The sequence below is a fragment of the Maylandia zebra genome, linkage group LG8 (assembly GCF_041146795.1).
Source record: "Maylandia zebra isolate NMK-2024a linkage group LG8, Mzebra_GT3a, whole genome shotgun sequence".
NCBI classification, from domain to species: Eukaryota; Metazoa; Chordata; class Actinopteri; order Cichliformes; family Cichlidae; genus Maylandia; species Maylandia zebra.
This window is the reverse complement of record NC_135174.1, coordinates 2,631,938-2,654,183: the sequence shown is the minus strand read 5'-3', so window position 1 is coordinate 2,654,183 and position 22,246 is coordinate 2,631,938. Positions and strand designations below refer to the sequence as shown.

General features: G+C 40.9%; 1 protein-coding gene across 1 annotated transcript; it reads right to left on the bottom strand.

Annotated features, from left to right (window-relative positions):
• Positions 1–8,119: 8,119 nt before the first annotated feature.
• Positions 8,120–19,677, bottom strand: LOC143419990 (ryanodine receptor 2-like). The gene is made up of 6 exons (XM_076887853.1): positions 19,606–19,677; positions 14,656–14,812; positions 12,127–12,191; positions 11,843–11,943; positions 11,234–11,285; positions 8,120–8,128 (listed from the first exon to the last, which is right to left on the bottom strand). The coding sequence occupies exons 1-6, from the start codon at positions 19,675–19,677 to the stop codon at positions 8,120–8,122; spliced, it is 456 nt and encodes a 151-aa protein (XP_076743968.1).
• Between the last annotated feature and the right edge of the window lie 2,569 nt (positions 19,678–22,246).

The window sequence follows — 22,246 nt, the reverse complement described above, 5'->3', positions numbered from 1 at the left end:
ATCTCCTGGGCCTATGGCCGGATTGCCCCTCTGGGGGTGATGGTATCTGGACCTGGGAGTATAGAGTATGTTTGGGGAGTGTGTGTACAGTGTTCATTTCTGTCTCCATGTTGGGCAAATGTCGAGTATTTATATGTGTGCATGAGGCTGGGAATTCATGTTTGTGTCTGTGTGTGTCTGTTTGTCTATATTTATGTGTCAGGTTGGGTCGTAAATTTCACCTCTCTGGCAACATCTCAGGCCTATTCCCACATAACACTCGGCCGGGCCGCTTCCGGGGGGTGAGGTGCCCTCGGACCTCGGGCTTCTGGGCCCGGGGCTTGGTCTGCTCTGGCATGGCTGGCTGCCGGCAGAGCCTGCGGGCATTTCACCGCAGGCCCCTGTGGCTTCCCCCTGGTTCGATCCTTGGATTCCCCAGTCTGCATGCCAAATATCCTTGGGCAAGATACTAACCCCCAATGACCAAGTTAGTATCTAGTATCAAGCCTCCGAAGCATTCATCGGAGTGTGAATGTGTGCGCATGTTGGTTAGATTGCACTCGAGTTTAGAAGTGCTTGCATGAGTGAGTGTGAATGGGGTGAATGAGACATATTGTAAACTGCACTTTGAGTACTCAGGGAGAGTAGAAAAGCGCTTTATAAGAATCAGTCCATTTACAATTTACATAAAGGCAGAGTAATGTGAGTTTCATGCAAAAACTGTGTCCATTCTTGGATATATACTCAAGAGTGGGCAGTTGAAGACTGACCCACAAAAGGTAAGAGCAGTGGTGGAGTAGCCCACCTCAACTTCTCACAAGCACTTGCAAAGGTTTTTGGGATTTGCAAATTTCAAGAATTACAGCCAAGATCTGTGGTAAATGGTTAATGGACTGGTTCTTGTATAGTGCTTTTCTACTCTATCTAAGCCACAGGTGTCGAACTCCAGGGCCCTGTTTCAGAAAGCCGGTTTAGTGCAAACTCTGAGTAAGTATACCCTGAGTTAACGAAAACTCTGGGTTTTCGGTTTCACAAAGCGAGTTCAGCTGAAGCCCGAGTGAGTCACTATGACGACACACTCCGTGAAGCTAACCTGCCCCCTAGCAGGTTTACTACAACTAACCCTGACTGTCCCCGTCTCTTTGTCGGAAACCTGACAGTAGGAAGTGTCAGACATGGCGTGTCCCTTCCTTGAAGAGCCAGTAGATCTTGAAGCCCAAATACTCCGCAGAGCTCTCCGCCGGGAGAGAGTGATCAGAGCGCGTATGGACATTTTATCATTACCTGATGATTTCCTGTGCGAACGTTACCGTTTCTCAGCACAATCAATAAGTTATTTGGATAACATCCTCAGGCCATATATTGCGCATGTGACACATCGCGGACATTCTCTCAGTTCTGTACATATTATTTGTATTGCACTTCGGTTTTTTGCAAACGGGAGCTTTCTGTATAATATTGGTGAAGCTGAGCACGTTTCCAAGGCTACCGTCTGTCGGGCAGTCAGGAATGTTACAGTTGCACTGAAACGTCTCCTGTACTCGTTTGTGGTGTTCCCCGGTCATAGACCCACAAGATTTATCAAAGAGGGATTCCACAAAATTGCAGGTATCAGGATGAACGAAACTTAATTCATGATGTGGTGATACTTGAACTACTACTTAAATTTTACATTTATTCTCACGGTTCCCAGGCGTGATTGGCTGTATAGATGGCACTCACATTCCAATCATTGCTCCTTCAGTAAATGAAGGAGACTATGTGAACAGGAAGTCTTTCCACAGCATTAATGTACAGGTACATAGTTCCCTGTAGCATTTCAAACTAACAAATTATTTCATTATAGTAATGGATGCTAATTTGTGTTCTCTGCACTGTGAAGATCATATGTGATGCTGCCAACATTATCACAAATGTGGAAGCCAAGTGGCCAGGCTCTGTGAGTGGTGGTGGTGGAGGACCCCCACCTGTTTTTCGGGCCTCCGCTTTTTTTCTAGTGGCCATAATGGGTCACATTTGAGCATACAGAGTAAGCAAATATGTACTTATAATGTGCTCAGATAATTTCAATAAGTGCTTACAGAAAGAAAATTAATGTAGCCTCTAACTGCAATTGATTGACATCGGACAAACAGATCAAGCACTATGGCTCATAATACAATTACACCTTACCTGTTTGGACTATATTTTTATATTTCATTTTTACTTGCTACCAGGAACGTTTGGGGCCTGTTGGGTTGCACCTGCGCTCAAATCACATCACAAAATAAAAGGTATAAAATACAAAATAAAATATAATAAAATAACATGTTAAATGGGTGGAAATCCCTAGATCAATGTTTAAATTAACACTCACGCATTGACTCTGTCGGCTATGTTTTGCCATGCATGCTCCCTTTCTTTTGCAGCTGAGGCTGTGTTACTTTTTTTCTGCAAAATTTGCATGTTATCAGCATATGCTGCCATCAGAATTTCGGCCTCAAGCGCTATAAAATACATTGACCGCGCCTTCTTTCCCTCCTTCTCCATGGTAATTCGCTTAATCTGTGCTCCACTAATCAGGGCTTTATGTATCCTCGTGCGCGCGCTTAACTTGGGGTTGACGCAACTCCGCGTTGATTGAACTAATTGTTATCAGCCTTTCTGAAACCGAATATTCCGAGTTGGACAGTTCGGGGTTACTCAACCCTGAGTATCGTTTTTCACTCTGAGTTTTCTAAACCGGCTTCCTGAAATAGGGCCCAGGCCTCGAGGGCCGCTGTCCTGCTTGTTTGCCAACTAACCTGCCCTGTTAGCTTCTTCTTAGCAAAGCACACCTGATCCAGGTAATCAGCAGCAGGTGGGCAGGGATGTCACAAAAACAAGCAGGATACTGGCCTTCGAGGGCTGGAGTTTGACACCCCTGATCTAAGCACTCAAAGCACTTTACACAACATGCATCAATTATCCATTCACACCCATTTGCACAAGCATTTTTTTCTAAGTGCTTTGTATCTAACATTCACATGCATTCATACTCCAATGAATGCATTGGAGAGCATCCATCTATCAAGCATCTGCTGACAATCAGCCAGGAATCAGCCAGGCATCCACCATGGCCCTTTAAAGGGCCAGGCAACCATGAAGTGGCTACATCTATATACTACATACTATCGCCTCCACAGCCTCCATTATTATGGCTTTTGTGTTGCCTACAACATCATTCCTGCACCAAAAAAAAGTCTTAGAGACTACAAACCTGTCACTCTGACCTCTGTCATTATGACTATATTTGGTGCTATTTTATCTAAAACCTATCTTTGCAGTTTGCCTACAGAGCCCGGTAGCACTTTCTATTACAGCTCTGGAATAAAGTAGGCTAACAAGAGGGAAACAAGAGGGAAATAATGTGGCCATTTATGAGTTATTACTATGCAATTACCAAAATAATAACAATGTAAAAACAAGTAATATCATGGTAGCTCCGTAATAAAGTGGTAATAGTAACAATGATAGGGTAACAAGAAGGAAACAAGAACTTAATAATGTGGTAAGTTATTATCACTCAATTATCTGTGGTATTTTCTGTGTAATAAGCACAAAACAGAGCTGCAAAACGCAAAACTGTCTGCTTCTAATAGCATATTAAGAAACTATTAAAGAAAACCTAAAAAGTTTGTGATTATTTCCTAGACCAGGGGTCGGCAACCTGCGGCTCTTTAGTCCTTCAGTGCAGCTCCACGTGGTTTGGGAAAATAAATTAGAAGTGTTTAGATGAAGTGTATTTTATTTATATTAGTTCTTTTTTAACTTGTAGTTCTAAATTGGAAGATTATTGTGATATTGAAATCTAAAAATAAAATTATATTCTATTATTTTTTCATCGCTCAAAATAAGTGTCACACTCGTGGAACCCGGTATACCCGCCGAAACGGCGTGCATTTATCGAGACTTTCAACCCCACGTAGGCCAATTATGGACCTTCGGGTCCACATTATGTCAGCAGCTGTTCTCCATTGTGAACTATGTTAAAACAAACAGCGCTCACGCCTCACAGACGACAGCTTACAGTCCTGCGTAAACTGACTTCGTACAGCCCCGATTCGCAGACGCTGTGCGCAGAGGTTCAGGAGCAGAAGTCCCGTTGTAAACATATCACGGCAGACCCGACGATGTTTGCATGAACACGCTTTTAAGCATCTCTTTAATGACCACTTTTCACACACAGTTGCTGACGCACACAGCCGGCTGTAGCTTTTCAGCTCACAGCCCAACACATACCACCAGACGTTAAGGCGGCGAGGCGTGATTGCAGGTGCCGCTCAGGTGCGTCCGCCTCCCCTGCAGCGGCGCTGCAGACCACGCCCCGCCACACACATTAACCAGGTAAAATGCATATTTAAGCAGAATTTTGCAAATATATATTTTTCATTTTTTAGCAGCATAGAGCTTTTTTTCCCAGTTATTTTTTAAAAGTCAGGTCAAGGCTCCAAAAGCACAAAGGTGATATGAGGGGGGCGGCTCACAACAGTTTTTGTTCATTACATAAATAAAATGTAATTTTCTCTGTAGAACTTCATGGATGTCATAAGCAACATACCTTAGTTGTTCACACAAAGCAGAAAGGTAAAAAACAATATATACAGTGTTATCTTCATTTTAGATGTCACAAAGTATTTGCAGCTCCCACTGTTTTCTTTTGCGTGGAAACAAATGGCTCTTTGGGTGTTAAAGGTTGCTGACCCCTGTCCTAGACACACCTGTGGTAGGTTCTGTGTAATAAGCATGAATAGAAACTGCTTACAAAGTGCTCGCTGCCAGTAGGTGGCAGATTGCTGCCTAGTGGGAGTCTTCACTTTCAATTTTATCCCTGGATAACGATAAAGAAGAAGTGGGGTGCCAACTGCTAACTTTAGCCACCATTTGCCTCCTTTTTGGCTTGCCTTGAATCCATGCTTGCATAAACCAGTGGATTATAACAATGCATTTAGAATCAAACCCATATTTTAGCTACTGCTGTAGGATGGCAAGGTAAGTAAAACCTTTTTTCATTCCTTTAGTAATATTTAGGACCATGCAAGTGGGCGGCTGGGTGCTACTTGCTGCAGGAGAGGCTGGATCTTTGGATAGTACATAGTTTCTCCATTTCTGCTCATAAAAGTAGAGGAGGAGCAGGATTGGCAGACTGGTTGCCCTGGTGTTGCAATTGACCACTGCGGTAAAGAGAGAGCTGAGCCAGAAAGCACTTTACCCACACCTTTGGGCAAGCTCTGTAGCTAGTGCTCTGAAGAATAGTGTTGCAGATACAAGCAATCAAAATAAGTTTCCTCTCTAAGGTGGCTGGGATCCATTTAAGAAAGGAATGATGAAGACCTCAAACATCTAAAGGGAGCTTAGAGCAGAGTTGCTGCTAGTTCACATTGAAGGAAGCTGGCTGAAGTGGTTCAGGCATCTGATGAGGAGGTCATCCCTGTGCCTCTCCTCAGAGTGTTTTTTTTTTTTCAGGACACTCCCAGGAGGAGGCCAGAAGATCAGCTTAGGCTGCCACTAAAACTCATCTTTGGATAAGGAAATGGATGGATGTAAGTGCCTACAGCCTGTATATATTATGTAACAAGTTACCACAGAAAAGAAATTATCTTTAGAAATAAATTTAACAAATTCAGCTGAATTAAGAGCATTCTACAATTAACAAGTTAATAAATAAAATTTTATTTTCAAAATCATGCAAATCTATCATTGCTTATAGATCAATTTCCTCTTTACACATTCGTCTCTCAGAAGTAGCAATAGCCTACTCATAATTACTACATGAAGTAGACTTTGTGGCAAACTAAACATTCCCCCTTCATGATACATATGGAAAATATTTATTTTTACATGAGCAAAATGCCACTTGGTAATGGCGTGGTTCAGTCTGAAAAGGGATTGGAATAAATAAAAATGAGGCATCGCATCAGCATGGTATAGTTAACACAATTCAAGACACTTACACTGGTTGATTGCAGTTGTGACATCCACTGTGTTATCAGTGTTAAAGTCATCAGTTATCAGTTACACATGCACCAGCACTCACTTAAAGGTGAAACCAGTAAACATGGCTCTTTAGTGGCCTCTAGTGCCAGCCTAAACACAACAGCATTAACAACAAACATGTTCCTACCAATGCGTCTCCATCAGCAAAGTCTAGAGTTTCATTTATAGGCTTCCTGACATTGTCTTCTCTGACAAACTGCATCATACTTTAAGCTGCCTGATTTATTATCAAACACTTTGCATCAAACAGCAGCTTAAATCTGTTAAACAGTTTATACAAGTTGAACTGATATTCCTTTCAACTTTCTCACACTCTACTACTGACAGTTTTGGGTTTTAGAGATAAAAGGGTGACAGATAACAAAATCTATAGGTTAGAGCCAGTGAAATATTACGCTACTTGTTGCACCTTTAAGATCGAGTGAGACAAATATAACAAAACCTCAGTTTACTTCTTTATTATCTGAAAATAAAAGATAACTGAATAAATATAAAACTTAAATTACTTCTGAGACAAAGTTAAGTAAGCTTTAATTTGTTCTACCTCTTTCTTTGAGATATACAATGGTAAAAGTGATTCGTCTCTTAAACTCACTTAAGGTCTTTTGCTTGACCTCAGAACCAACTTAAGCAAACCTTTACAAACAGAGATGGTTAAATGACAGAAAAGCAGGGCCTACTGTCTTATTTTTCAAATACAATTGTGGTAAAATGTCTTAATGAGTAGTGATGTGCGATACCACTGATTTCCTTTCCGATCCAATACCAAGTAAAACTCAGGGTGGTATCGACGATCCTGATCCGATACGAAACTTTGTACAAATACTTATTTTATTTATTGTATCTCAAATGATAGCATCATAATGACATGACAGGACATCAGATTACTTGCTCTTATCACTTAATAATGCAGAATTCATCACATAGAAATAAAAAAAACTGAAGTTTGAACATCTTGCCTGCCTGCAGCACTAAAGGACTCCGTGAGAGACGTCTTTCTCGCCCTAGAAGCACCTGTCCCTCTCCTCCTCTTCTGTTCGCCTCAGCATAAGCTCGTCATATTCTGTGATATGATTTACTCTGAGGTGTTTGACAAGGTTATTGGTGTTGCCACAACACCTCACTTTTTTGCCACATATATCGCAAACCATGTCTCGGCTGTTTGTGGAGGTAACATTGCTTATATGGCAAAGTTCCTCTTTTCTGTGTCTTATCTATTAATATACCTGTGCACTAAAACTTCCTGTTTTTTTAGTCTGGCTGAGCACTTAGTTTGTGAGTCAAAAGTGGCCTTGCTCTACAAGCCTTCATTATTAAAGTACATAAAACAATAAAATAGGAAAATAAGGATACTAAGGATATTGATTTCATGACAATATCGATATTTTAATGTGAGAATCGATTCTAAAACACAAATGACTGGTATCGGAGGAATCGATATTTCAGCATCGATCCGCACATCACTATTAACTAATTGTAATTAACTATTACAATTTCTAAGAAACTGAAAATAGTAGCCCACAGACTGTAACACATGGCTGCTGATTTCTAACCAAAGCCACGACAAGTGTTGATCTTTAAACTTGGTTGTATAGCAGTATCAGAAATTATACAATAAAAAAAATATATTTATTCTGCATCACTCATATAGCTGAACAGAACCTGCAGCATACACTCAACCTGTTGTCTTATTAGGTCCACCGAGCAACATCTGTTGTATTCTGATGAGTAAGCTGGTGTCAATTTAAACATATTTTGTATATTTCCCCAAATGTGTTTTTATAAAGACAGATTAAATACGAAAAATTTCATTAACCTTTTAACATCCACCAACTTACTTACAGCCCACTTAAAGGTGAGGTTAGGTTACATTTTAGCTACATGCTAAACATAACATTACTGTTCTCAAGACATTACCTTAGGTCTCATACATGCATCTTACCTTCAGAATTTCTGTTATTAGACTTCAGCTGAATATATTAAATAGGTGAAAATTCCAATTGAATTTACAACCTGGTAAATATGAACTTAATGCTAACCGTACCCCTAATCTTAACTCTAAATAGGCTGTGATGGTTGTTTAGCGTTTCAACTGAACCCTTCAAGATGATGGTAACTAATGGAATTAGAAGTTCTGTAAAACAGAAAAAAAGGATTTACTGAAGGAATGTTGTACAAAACGAAATGTGGTTAAAATGTAACCTAGCCCTAAGTTTATCTACTGTACCCTGGTTTGAGGCTAGTTACAGTCTGGTCAACCTAAGAACCCCTGAGCCATAACATCTGTGATATCCAAAGTCCTTCTCTTCTTCTACTTCTATAGAATATTATTCTGTGGTACTCTTAGCTTCATATGTTCTCCTCAGTTTGTATGCGGTATTATTATGAAGCTACTTTTCTTGTCTAGCTTTCATAGATCCTCCCCAGCTAGATAAGGCACTGCAACCTCCCGTCCCCCCTTTCTGTCTCCTCATGCTTTGTTGTGCTATTCTAGTACTGCAGGAAACCCATCTGATTGCTCCATTCTGGCTGATTATTCCTCTTAGCTAACAAGCATGCAGCTATATCTGCAGCCATAAACTTCTAGAACAAATAAATGTGGTAAGCCATGAGCATATAATTAAGGGTCCCTTCACACACAGTGCTGGCATGGTACAGTGTGTGGACACAGCATGATCAACAGTGAACTTACAGTCCGGTCCAGTGCCCAATGACAGAATGTTTTTGTTTTTTCAATTTTGCCTCTTACAACCCCACAGTGGATTTTTAATCACATGACCAAACTGTCGTTTACCTTTAATTCCAGGAGTTTAACAAAATACTGCTTTATTTATTTAGATATTACAACAATTTTTATACTTAGGTCCATAAATCCATCAGTAATTTCGGTCAGTAACTGCCTGAAGTCTAGAACCCAACAGACATCGCCAAATGTTTCTTCCCTTGAGATCCACCATCAGAGATGGGCAGTAACGCGTTATTGGGTCTCCTTCAGCGTATGAAAAAGGCAAGCCTTCATCATTCACCACTCCTTACACGTTGTTGTTTAAACTTTGGATTCCTGGACTGGAAACTGCTGAAACTGCCCTGTTGTAGCACTCCATTCCCAGTGACGATACGCTACATGGACTTCGGGCCATTTTGAAAGTAAAAGTTGTCTGTGAATGTCCACAGTGTAATCTCAGGGTTCACAGAGCAAGTGGTCAAAACAGGACTTCTAGAACGTGATCCAGAAATAGCACCCATGATGATTATCATCAGTATATATCCAACAAAATGATCTTGAATGGGAGACTGGCCAGTTTTTAGCTTTTAACAAAACTCATTACTACAAAAACATTTATGAATAACTTCTATAAAGTATTCTGCTTTAATCACAATTAAGATAAAAACTGATAACAAGTTTGTTTTGAGGCCCTTGTTCAGGAATTAGTTAAACATTACAGGAAATGTTATCCTTTGTATGTGATCGAACATACAAATATGACCAGAGGTGATTTTCCATGTTCCATACTGAGGCTTTAACAATGTTAGCAGTAGAGCTGGGCGATAGAACGATAACGATATGTATCGCGATATAACTTTTTCTCGATAGAAAAATTAAACTATCGCGATAGACCTTGCCGCTCTTGTCCTCTTAAAAAAAAAGAAAGAAAAAAAAAGAACAGCCAATCCAAATTAAGTAGCGCAGAGCCGAACCAATCACAGCCGCAGCGTCACGTCACGTTACTTGTTAAGTGCCAAGCCGCACGTGTATTTGTTTGGGAAGCAGCCAGCCACCGTACCACCCGGGTAATGAAGGAAATGAGTGTGCCGACTAGAAAAATCAACCGAGCGTGACCGAAGGTTACCGAAGAGAAAACAGATGATGGTTCCAATGCCGGAGAGATTGTCGAACGGAAGAGCCACAGAAGTTCCGTAGTGTGAAGGTATTTCGGCTATTTCAAGTCTGACAAAAACCAGAGTAGCGCGCACTGTAAATTGTGCCGAAAGCAAGTCTGGAAATACAATAAACTGGTGCATGCGCTACGTCCACACGTACCCGGGTATTTTTGAAAACGCAGATTTTTCTATGCGTTTGCACCTTTCGTCCACACGTAAACGGTGTTTTTGGTCACTGAAAATGAAGATTTTTGAAAACTCCGTTTTTCGCATTTACGTGTGGACTAGAAAAACGGAGAAAACGCAGCGTCAAAGGTGTGCGCATTTTTTGACGTCACACTGTGCGCCACGTTATTGTTTCGGTGAAATGAATTTCTACAATACTGTTAATTCTACTCTCTGCAGTGTTTAAATGCTTACATATACACACAGTTACTGTCCCTCCACACATACGACTCGGTTCTGCTTCTATGCCCCAGCTTTGTTTACTTTTTCCCACCGAGGCTTCTAGACTTCTGATTGGCCAACATTTCTGCACGGTTAGGAATCTAGCGCCACCTGCTGCTTTGGCATGTTCATAGCAGCGTTTTCCTTCATTTCTGCCTTTATGTGTGGACGGGATTATTTTTAAAACGAAAACGGAAAATCTCAGTTTTCAAAAACACCCGTGTACGTGTGGACGTAGCCTCAGTCTCTGACTGGAAGCGCTAATTCGTCATTCAGCTTTTGTCAGACTAAAGTAACTGTTAAAACTGTTTGAAAAGCTCAGCTATACAACAAGGAGAGATTGAGAATTTCCTTTTAGTTCTCAGTTTATTTGATATTGACAAAAGTTAGTCAGTTTTGTCTGTTCTTCTGTAAAACAAACTAAGATTTATTTTTAGAATTAATATTTTGTTTCTAAGTGGAATTGACAATTTAGTCTGTTTCGTTTGTTCTATTTTGAAACTTAAACGCTTTAGCGGCTGCCTTTTGTGTAGTTTGCAATATTTGCCTTTATTTATCTGAAAAAGTCTCATGTTCCTTAAGTACATCTACCCTGTTGAACTTATTATGGGAAATAAATATTTAAATAAAAACAAGCTGCTGATTATTTCACATTTTACTTGTGAGCAACGGCACATTTAAATCTTACAAATATAGTTATTTGGCTTATATCGTGATAGATATCGTTATCGCCTGAAATGAAAAAAACATATCGTGATATGAAAAAATCTTATATCGCCCAGCTCTAGTTAGCAGCCATTAATAAACTGTTAGAAACACTTAGAGAGAGTTTGAAGCTAAACTGTACTGACCATGTAACAGGATGACAGTCTTGTATATTTACTGGCAGAGAGATTGGAAAGGTGCTTACCTGGCCTGTGTGCTCTGTTTCGCCTTTGTTGATGAGATACATCAGAAAGAATCTGAAGCACACACACACAGACACACACAGACACACACACACAGTTGTTAGAAAACACAAACAGTATTATCATTGCATATATTAGTCACACAGCATCAGTGCCAGATGTTACAGTGGCACTTGCTGGCTGGGTAACAAGGCAAAGACAAGAACGTAACGTGGTCATTTCTAAGTCATTAGGACTCAATTACCAAAGTAACAAGCACTTAATATCCAAGTAGTATCATGGTAGCAACTGTGGTTACAGTTGAGTAATACCACACTGAAATGTATGTAACTGGATAATAAGTGTCCAAACACTGGGGATAATAATGTGGAAACACACCTCAGTGTAACACAAATGCTGTGGTACAAAACAAGCCAGGACAAATATCATAGATATCATCGCCCACCTGAGATTGGGGACCAAGCCCCAAGTACACCAAGATTGGGTACCTATCTTTCATTAACTGACCTGAAAGACTGTGTACTATGTAGGTGTGATGATCTATGATGATGTAGGTGTTAAAAGGTACAATAACACACACAGAAATACAGACACTCTCCAGACGTACTTACAGGTAGTTGGCTAAGTTGTGCTCCTGTAGAGTGTGCGTTTCAAAGCCGTGTGGCACGGTGTCAAAGTAGTCATTACCTATTCCACAGATAAAACATTTGGTCTGCAAGAGAAACACGTGATAGTTAGGTGGTTGTCATTTATTGTAACCTATTGGCAATCTTCATCTATGCCTCTGTTGGAGGTACAGCTATACAAAACAAAAGAACCACAAAATCTATATTTTTACATGTTCATATGCCTGAATTTAAAAAAAACTGCATTGAACTGTTGTGTGTGTTTTCACCTCCATGTCTTCTTTCACTTGTTCCTGCTGATCCCTCAGCTCTCCAAAAGCATCAATGATTAACCCTAGGATTTCAGAGAGGGTGGAGCTTAAACATGCTGGTCCACATTATTACACTGAATACAACAATAGATATGAAAACCACAGGCTATCTACTATATCTACTATAATACTTCTAAAGGAGTCTTTTTTGCTATTCAGTTACATTCTCTATATTACGTCCAAAGTGTGTATGTCCCTATAGGGAAGGATATAAACACTAAAGACAAAGCCTACACAGATGCAAAATCCTGAATGTTCCAGGACCCATCATATTTTAAAAGCCTCATAATATCATATTAATCCAACTGAGCACTGTAGTGTCAGAATGTAAGCCAACGCTTGGTTTGTTTCCAAAAGTAGAATGGGAGGTAGAGCCCTCAGCTCTAACCAACTCTTCTCCAATGAAACCAGCTTCCAGTCTGGGTTCCTGAGACAGACACCCTACTTTTACGATTAGGCCCCAAACTTTTGTTTTTGACAAGCTTAGTTATCATCATTGTCAATATGTGTGGCAGAGGGAAATAATTATTTGGTCCCTACTCAGTTTCTACTACCACTAACGTTTCTCACTGGAAAAGAAATGAACAGGCTCTAATTTTTATGGTAGTTACATTTTAATGGAGAGAGAAAGAATATCAACCTAAAATCTAAAATTTCATTGAAGTTATGGATTGGTTTGCATATCACTGAGTGAAACAGATGTTTAATCCCCAACCAAAATATGACTTTGCACTTGGTGAAGAAACCCTTGTTGGCACACACAGTGTTAAGGCATTTCTTTTAGGTGATCACCAGGTTTGCACATCTTACGAGTGATTTTGGCCCATCCCTCTTTACAGAAATTCTTCAGATTACTTGGCTCCTTCTTGGGAATTCAAAGCCTCCACAGATTTCTGTAGTCTATTGATACTAGATAGTGGAAAAGGGGTGGGATTAAATAAGCATATGCTTCTTCCTGCTCCTTTTTGAACATGAACGTTATTTGGAGTTGTGGTTGCTCGTTTTCCTTTTGTTTTGCTTTGTTCATTTGTCTCTTTTAATTCTATTTTGTTGTACTTTTTCAACATGTTCAAAATAAAGATTCAATCAATCAATCAATCAATTTTCTATTGGACTGAGCTCTGCAGACTGGCTCGGCCACTCCATGGAAGGCAGCACAACTAATGTGCTGCTTCTTCTTCCGCCACTGGTCCGTTGCCTTGGTGGTATATTTTAGTTCACTTTCATGCAAGAAGACCCATCTAAACCCATCTTAGGTGTTCTGATTGAGAGTTTACAGTACAGTACACCCTCTTCTGTGGAACCAGCTTCCAGTTTGGATTCAGGAGACAGACACTATCTCTACTTTTAAGATTAGGCTTCAAACTTTCCTGTTTGATAAAGCATATAGTTAGTGCTGGACCAGGTGACCCTGAACCTCCCTTAGTTACCGTGTTGCACTGTTTCTTCTTTAGTGACCTTTTTCTCTCACTTTGTGTTTGTACACCGCTCTGCATTTAATTATTAGTTACTTTTAATCTCTGGCTCTCTTTCAAAGCACGTCTTTGTCCTGCCTTCCTTCCCCCAGCCCAATCGTGGCAGATGGCCGCCCTCCCTGAGCCTGGTTCTGCTGGAGGTGTCCTTCTGTTAAAAGGGAGTTTTTCCTTCCCGGAGTGGTTCCTCGTAGGAGGGTCATATGATTGTTGGGGTTTGCGCTTGTTTTTTTGTATTATTGTAGATAAAAGGCACACTGTGGAAGATAGGCAGAGTTTAATAATAAGTAATGTTTACGTTTTTTTATGGGAAGAGGAGGATTTTAAATTCAGTTCTGAACTTAACAGGGAGCCAATGAAGAGACGTTAGTATGGGAGAAATACAATATATCTAGTTCCTGTCAGGACTCTTGCTGCAGCATTGTGGATTAGCTGAAGGCTTTTCAGTGAGTTTTTAGGACATCCTGACAATAATGAATTACAGTAGTCCAGCCTAGAAGTAATAAATGCACGAAATAGGTTTTCAGCGTCACTCTGTGACAGAATATTTCTAGTTTTAGAGATGTTGTGCAAAGAAAGCAGTCCTATATTTTGTTTAGTATGCACATATCCTTTCCCCAGAGTTCGTATCTGGTTAGGCACTATGTTTCATTGAAGTTTTTAAGGCCAAGTACAATAAGCTCAGTTTTATCTGAATTTACAAGCAGGAAACTGTTTAAGGTGGTGTTCAAGTGTACTCCACTTTGGAGAGACGTCGCGATTATTTAGTCTAGTCAATTTGAAATAAACAGAACAACCAAAATATTGGAAACCAAACAGAACCAGAAATGATTGCTCTCAAAATAATTATACATTTGAATCACCACTCTGTATTATAGAATAGAAACAAACACTTCCTGTGGTGTTTACTCTACTTTACAATATTAGAATGTATTCATTTGGCTAATAGTTGCCTAATTAACTGCTTGTGTTTCCATTAAACTGTTTGTGTGCATGTATGTGTAGGATGCCTCACCCTGGATGATAGCCAGGAGGATTACAATGACAAAGAAGAAGAAAGTGATGTCAAAGATGATCCGGTAGATTTCGTACTCATCACCAGCTGGATCCTCGATCTGGTCACCAATTCCTCCACCTGCTCGCACTCCCACATACATGTGGAACATGTAACACTGAGGAACAGAGAGAGATACACAGGAAGGGGGGTACAGGGGTAACAGAGGTCAAATCTTTTGCATTGGGTTTTTAATGGGCAGAACCATGACTGTCACAAACAGCTTGAACACACTAATGTTTCTGAAACATCAGAAGACATGACATCTGTAAGTCTCTTTGCAGTAAAACAGGCATGATTCTAGTCACTGTAGAGGTCCAGTAACATTTTGAAAAATCATTGTTAGTGAATGCAGTTCACAGTGCCCTCAACTCTGCAGGTTACAAAGAAGCCATATGTGAATATGATCTAGAAACGCTGCTGTCTACCTTCTGCGGACCAAAGCTCATTAAACCAGGGACCGAGGGAAAGTATAAAGCATGTTCTGTGGTTGGACAAATAAATATTTTAAATTCTTTTTGGATGATGCATCCTCCAGACTACAGAGGAAACCAAATCAATGCTGAAAGGTGTGTTCAGTTTTTAGGAGAGCATATGCTTCCATCCAGATTTCTTCATGAAGGCGTTGCAAAACAATGCGAAACCACAAAAAAATGTTTTGTTCTATCTTAGCAAGGCAGAGCTATTAATGCATCAGTAACAACACAGCGCAATGTTTGTGTTAAAAGCACCGCAGCACATTCGCAGACAGAACCTGCCCGGTGCTGTGCATATGGCTTATGTAGCGAGTCATAAATAAACAGCTGTAGCAGCACAGATCACAGGTTTTACAGTTTTACTAATGTTTATATACAGTGGTTCCATGTTGGATGGTTAAGTTGGGCTGATTAAGGCTGTTGGTTGATGCAATGTTCAGAGCTGGAAATCTGACTTGAGGGGACACTGAAAAGTTCAGGAAATTCCGACTTCTGCTTTCACATGGATCTGACCATTTTTTGCTACTATAAGCCTTATTGTAAGGAAGGAGACCAATCTTGCTAGGGCAGTGCCATTCATTAGTGCATCTCACCATCCCACTAAGCGGCTGTCACCTTCTTGAACTACAGACAGGCCGAGCTGCAACACTTAGCCCCTAATAGGAGACAAAAGAGCTCTATGGAATGCAATGGGTGGCTGACTATAGGGGATTAGTGTGTGTTTGTGTGTCCTGAAATTTCCGGGTGACAGAAGGCTTCCTTCTACCCTCAGAAAATACCATAGAGCCCTTATATAGTATTTCTTTCAGATGGCTTAGCAGCAGAAAACATTCTCATCTAAGCTGAGTCTGTTTGTACTTGGCATGTCTCTCATCACTGACAAGATGGTCTAATGTTTGGCTTTGCGATACACTTATCTTTCACCCCGACTCACACTGACCTGCATTAATGACACAGGTGCTTATGTATAGGTAATGGCTTACACTTCCAACATTTAAATTCATCATAATTGTTCCATTTCTGTTTCATGGCCACATCTTTGGTTAGACTTTACTATGTCACAAAGTTGTCTCTTTTAAACTGGCTAAACAATGGAAGCTTGTGCTGCATAGGTAAGGTAGGTAGGCACCGCTATCATGAAACTGGTATATCAGCTGATTCTGATACTCCAAATGCCCTTATCCAGCTCACCAATTTTGGATAGACTTCCTGGAGCCAAATAAGGTAACCCCCAAAGACAGTCTTAAATTGAGCTTAAATCACAGTAAAGGCTCAGGTTAGTAACATATAATTATTTATATTACTTGCACTGTTGCTATTCCCAAAAACGTAATAGATGCCTGAAAAAGAAGCGGACAAAATAAGTAATCTTCTTACTGCCTGAGGGTAACACTGCCGAGACTAAAACTACTGACTCAAAGCTCTCTGTCCATAAATGGAAGTGTGTGCTCTTTACAGACAGCAAAAAATGAAGTTTTAGTGAGACAAACTTGATGGGAGCAACTTCCCACAGCCAAGAAAGTGAACTGCAGCAGTGCATACCAGACATCCCAGTATTAGCTTTGGGTACAAAAAAGTATTTGAGTCATCCTGAGAAGCCTCACAGGTGTTTTTTCATTTATGAATAATGGCTCTCACCCATCATTCAGTGGAATCCTAAAAGCCTTAGACATGGCTTTGTAACCTTCTATGATAGACGACAGATTGACAGATGATACTAGATGACAGACAGACTGATAGAGGTCAGTTACTTTGTTTCTCATCTCTTTTTGAGTTTCTTTATATTCTGGCTCATCAAACTGAAGGGCCCATACAAACAGGACCCCCTCAAACTGACTTTTAGTTTTAGTCACCTTGTTTTCCAGCAAATTAACTGTTCTGTCACTAGTTATAAACTAGGAAATTAGCATAAACTAATGTAAGTGCATCCAACCTAATGACATCCTGCTCTGAACAGGCACAGGATGGTGCTAAACATGTTCTAAAACCTTTCAATTTAAACAATTTTTTATTAAATCCAGTTTCACAGACAGTGTTAAATCTAGGACCGTTTCTGAGAGCAGGGCTCCATGGTGTAAGTTAGTATTTATATATGTAATGTTTCCATTTTAAGGCCGACTCTATAGCCCTGTTCTTTCATTTTAGATAACTTAAAGAACAGGGCTATAGACAACCATGAACAATTACTCTCTGGATGTTAGGGACCAAATCAGCCGCTGTAAACTGGCAGGACTTTAATGCCACCACAGCAGATTGCATCACAGTTTTGCAGCTGGGTGCGGTGATGGATAGGATGTTACGTCACTTCATCCCTCACGACAACAACACATCTGAGATGCACACTGACATTTCAGAGAGTAAGCTGAATGTTTATTCTTTAACCTGTTGCATTACAAGGCTTGAAAATTCTGTTTTCTGTGTTATCTGTCTTTATCTGTATCGCTAATGCACACGCAGACTTATATAAACACCAACGTGATAAACTCGAACCGCTCTTTTGTATCTCTGAACAGATTGCAAGTGTTTCCTGTTGGGTTGTTACTGTCAGAACCATGAAGACTGCCTCACCCTAGAGGAAGTTCAGAATCATCCCTGGCTCAAATGACTTATTGATGCCAAGCAAAACAGGTTTACAGAGCAGAAGCTCTAACAGAGAAGTATTTGGTCACATTCAAAAGCTATGGCACATTGCTGTCCATGTTCTTCATTTCTATCTTTTTTACAAGGCCCGCCCCTCTGGAAGCACAAGAGCAAGTGGGCCATGAGATCACAGTGGAACTTCCATTCAGTCTTTAGTCTTGCTCCCATTGTATTTTCCAACATGGAAAATACCCCACCCACCCCCAGCAATCCGTGGAAAGGGGATCTCTCTCTGAATTGCCTTTCCCGAGGTTTCTTCTCAAGTTTTTGAGGAGTTCGTCTTCTTAGAGAGCTTGTGCTGCGTTAAAAACTGTTGCTACTATCAACCTGAGTTATGAATACAGTTGTGGTCTAATGCTTTGTCAGTGGTACAAAGTTTGCGTTTGCGCACTTTGCCACTTCAGCCTGTATTTAGAGCCACAACTGTATACACAACAGACCGAACATGCTCAGCTTTGCCAAAGCTCGCAGGAATTGGAGTTTAATTTGATCAATTAATTATTTCTGAATCAACTTAACAAAACATGGGCAAATGTAAAGAAATTTATCAATCAGGGAATTAGTAGCAACATTAATTGGACAATCTAAATTTGTTGGTTAATTATTAAATGAATCTGGATAACTCATCCTGCATCTCCTGTGTGTTTATGTCATTGATATTGATTTATTAATGATCATTTGTTTGTACTAATGCGTCACAATTTCCTTGAACGTTAAAGGGTCTGGATTTCTTCTCTTAGGTGCCTCAGTGGGATCATCCTGTCCTGTCATACTAAGAAATGTGAGTTTTTCATTGCTTCACCTGCACAAAATACCTAGGCACAAAAAATGGTCCAGCTCTCTCACGCTGTCCTGTTGTATAAGGCGCACAACATTCACCGCGATGAGAGGATAACTTTTGTCACTGCTCCTGTCCTTGATCCTCTGAGCCACTTAAACACCAAACTACTTGTGCGCTGTGTGGGCTTTTCTAATGGTCGTGCTAAGGAGTCCTTTCCCTCCCATCAGTTGCAGAATGCACTCAGAGTTGTACAACACTGGTGTAAATGTCAAGATGATGCAACTTTGAACATATTTAGGTCAAAAGACTTTTGACTAAAGTAAGAAGAAAAGTGAATCTAACAAATAATATGAATTGGTGTTAAATAGTTACTAGTTACTAGACAGTAACTAGCCCAGGGGATGCTAATCAACTGCCAAGGAATATTAGTGACTAACTTATTGATGTTAGTTAATAGCTTAGGTATTCTATGTGGTAACCTGGCAAGTAATCACTTGCCTTAAAAGTCTCGCCAGTCCTCTAGGGACACTTGTTGGTGGTATTTATTTGTTCATGTTACAGGCCTTGCTGTAGTGGGCGTGACCACAGATTACAATCCTGTAAAACAGGAGACATAATGAACAGAGGAAATCTGTTCTTGTTCAGTTTCCCTTACAGGTGAGGTGACTCTGGGTTGCTCTGACATATAATATGTGTATTTGTTTTCTGGGCTCTCTCTGGATTCCTCTGCGGCTGATATGTTGCTCTCAGATTCACTGTTTGATGCTGAGCTTGTGGTGATACTCTAAGACAGTACTGTACTCTGGCTGTTTCAGAGTTTTCCCAGTCACTGCTTTCAGGCGTCTCCATCCAGTCACGTCTCCCAACACGATGACTTCTTTTCTTTTGGTTCCCTCTACGTGGAAGTGGTCCCCCAGTGGTCAACAGGTAGGTCTTGCATGAGGTGTAGGAGATTTCTATGAAGTAAACACATTACGTCTCTGAACACATTTTGTAAATGGGACTGTCACTCACTTGTTGTTTGACGACATACACAGTTTGCTCCCAGTAAGGTCTCAATTTTCCAGGTCCTCCCCTCTCACTCATGTTACAGACTAGGACACTGTCTCACCAGGTTGGAGAGTGACTGTGTTCTGTGTGTGATGATCATAGTTCTTCTTACCCCTTGCACTAGAGTGCTGGCTGTTCTCAGCTGCAGTACGATAAGCCTCTTCCATCCACAAAGCCCACTTTTTTGCATAGCTCTGAGGTGTTTCAGTCCCATCTCTGGCTAACAGGCCAAAAATTAAGTCTACTAGGAGATGGGGGTGTCGACCAAACATGAGGTAGTGGGATGAAAAGCCTGTTGCCTCATGCCTGGTGCAGTTGTATGCATGTACTATCTGAGGCAGATGCTCTTTCCAGCTGCTCTTTGCCTGCAGATGCTCTTAAGAGTGGCTTCTCCTTAAGCACTAGGAAACGATATTGTGCTGGCAGCACAAGCTGCCTTCGCTGAGCCGCTGTACGATGTTGCAGCGGATTTTCCATATGAAGCTTTCCCCACTCGTGCATAAGCTTTCTCACAGGGCCACTGGCTCTCCTTCTGCCATCATTCGTTATTACTGATTTTGTTTCTTTCAGTTTGATAAGTACTGATAGAGGGATCCTTCCTTTGGGATTTTACCAGGTCACTGTGACAGGCTGCAATGGTGACATGTTCACAAGGCAGCGACATATGCAGCATCTTGTCTCTTTGCAGACTCACAACCCTCCCATGTAGCCTGAATGGCCTCTCTCGTCAGCTCTTCAGTACACTTTGTGAAGTAGGTGTCAATGTCAAGTGGAAACCGAGAGAATGAGTCTCGGTTCACCTTCCCCAGCATGACATTTGACATCAAACCTGAAATCTGCCAGCTCACCTACCCAGCGGTGACCTACTGCATTCGCCTTTGCAGTACTCATCACTTATGTGAGGGGATTATTGTCTGTATAGACCAGTGGTCGCATGTGGCTCTTTCATCCTTATACTGCAGCTCCGTGTAGCTTGGGACAATAAATGATAAGTATTTAATTGAAGTGTATTTTACTTTTTTAAATTGTAGTTCTAAACTGGAAGATTATTGTGATCTTGAAATATTAAAATAAAGTTATATTGAAGTTATATATCAAAATATGCGTCACATAACGTGGAAGCCGGTGTACCTGCCAAAACGCCGTGCATTTATCAAGACTTTCAACCCCGGGTAGGCCAAGTATGGAGAAATGTAAGAAAAGAAAAATATCTGAAGAAAATAGAACATTTAATGATGCCTGGGCAGATTCATTTGCATTTACGTCTGACAAGAGTGGCCTACCAGTATGCCTAATTTGTGGAGAGAGACTGGCTAACAATAAAAGGTCAAATGTCAAAATTCAATTCAATTCAATTTTATTTATATAGCGCCAAATCACAACATAAGTCGCCTCAAGGCGCTTCATAGATACAGAGAAAAACCAACAATCATATGACCCCTATGAGCAAGCACTTTGGCGACAGTGGGAAGGAAAAACTCCCTTTTAACAGGAAGAAACCTCCGGCAGAACCAGGCTCAGGGAGGGGCGGGGCCATCTGCTGCGACCGGTTGGGGTGAGAGAAGGAAGACAGGATAAAGACATGCTGTGGAAGAGAGACAGAGGTTAATAACAGATATGATTCAATGCAGAGAGGTCTGTTAACACATAGTGAGTGAGAAAGGTGACTGGAAAGGAAAAACTCAGTGCATCATGGGAATCCCCCGGCAGCCTACATCTATTGCAGCATAACTAAGGGAGGATTCAGGGTCACCTGGTCCAGCCCTAACTATATGCTTTAGCAAAAAGCAAAGTTTGAAGCCTAATCTTGAAAGTAGAGATAGTGTCTGTCTCCTGAATCCAAACTGGAAGCTGCAAGTTTTGTGGCCGCTCAGGAAATAGTCAGGCGTGGGAAGTCGTTCACAGACAGAGAATATATGAAGAAATCATTTATTAAGATTTCAGAACATCTCTTCGCTGATAGCACTAAAATGCCAGACACGGGGGGAGGACATCTGTGAGACTGTGATGATTGTTTAAGAGTCAAAGAAATAAAAACAAGCCACCTAGTGTCAGTGGCTACTGATGGGGCACCTAGTATGACTGGAGGGCACAGGGGCTTTGTGGCTCGACTTTTCTGAGCTGGAACAGCCAGAGTGGCGAAAGAGCTGCACTTTGTGGACATTACAGCGAACCTGAAGAAGCTGAATACAACTCTTCAGGGGAGAGGAGGCACAGTGTTACACATGCTGGAGGAGGTGTTAGCGTTTGAGTGCAAACTGACAGTTTTAACCAGAGATTCACAGAGAGGCACACTGTTTCACTTCCCCTCTTTAAGGGAGTTCAAACAAGCTTACAAGGTAATCAATTCAGAGCATTTGCAGTCTGCAATTACCACAATTATTTGGGAAATAATTCCACGAATTCAGAGAGGAAAAACCCACATTATCCTTCCCCGTCACTCCCCTGAACATCGATCCATCCCTGTTAAATGTGACTGGATTTTCAGGTGTAAGTCAACCTGATCTGGAGCTGGAGCTGGCTGACATAGCTGATAAAGATATGAGGGTGTCCGAATTCAAACGCTTGACAGAGGATCTTGAAGATGTTGCCCATCAGAAGGCCA

Excerpts from the sequence above, each read along its gene's own strand:
- LOC143419990 (XM_076887853.1), bottom strand. The coding sequence starts at position 19,677 with ATGAGTGAGAGGGGAGGACCTGGAAAATTGAGACCTTACTGGGAGCAA. Across the intron at positions 12,192-14,655 it reads CCTCCTGGCTATCATCCAGG|GGTTAATCATTGATGCTTTT; the intron begins GTGAGGCATCCT and ends CTGAAATCCTAG. Across the intron at positions 11,944-12,126 it reads AAGTGAAAGAAGACATGGAG|ACCAAATGTTTTATCTGTGG; the intron begins GTGAAAACACAC and ends TTTCTCTTGCAG.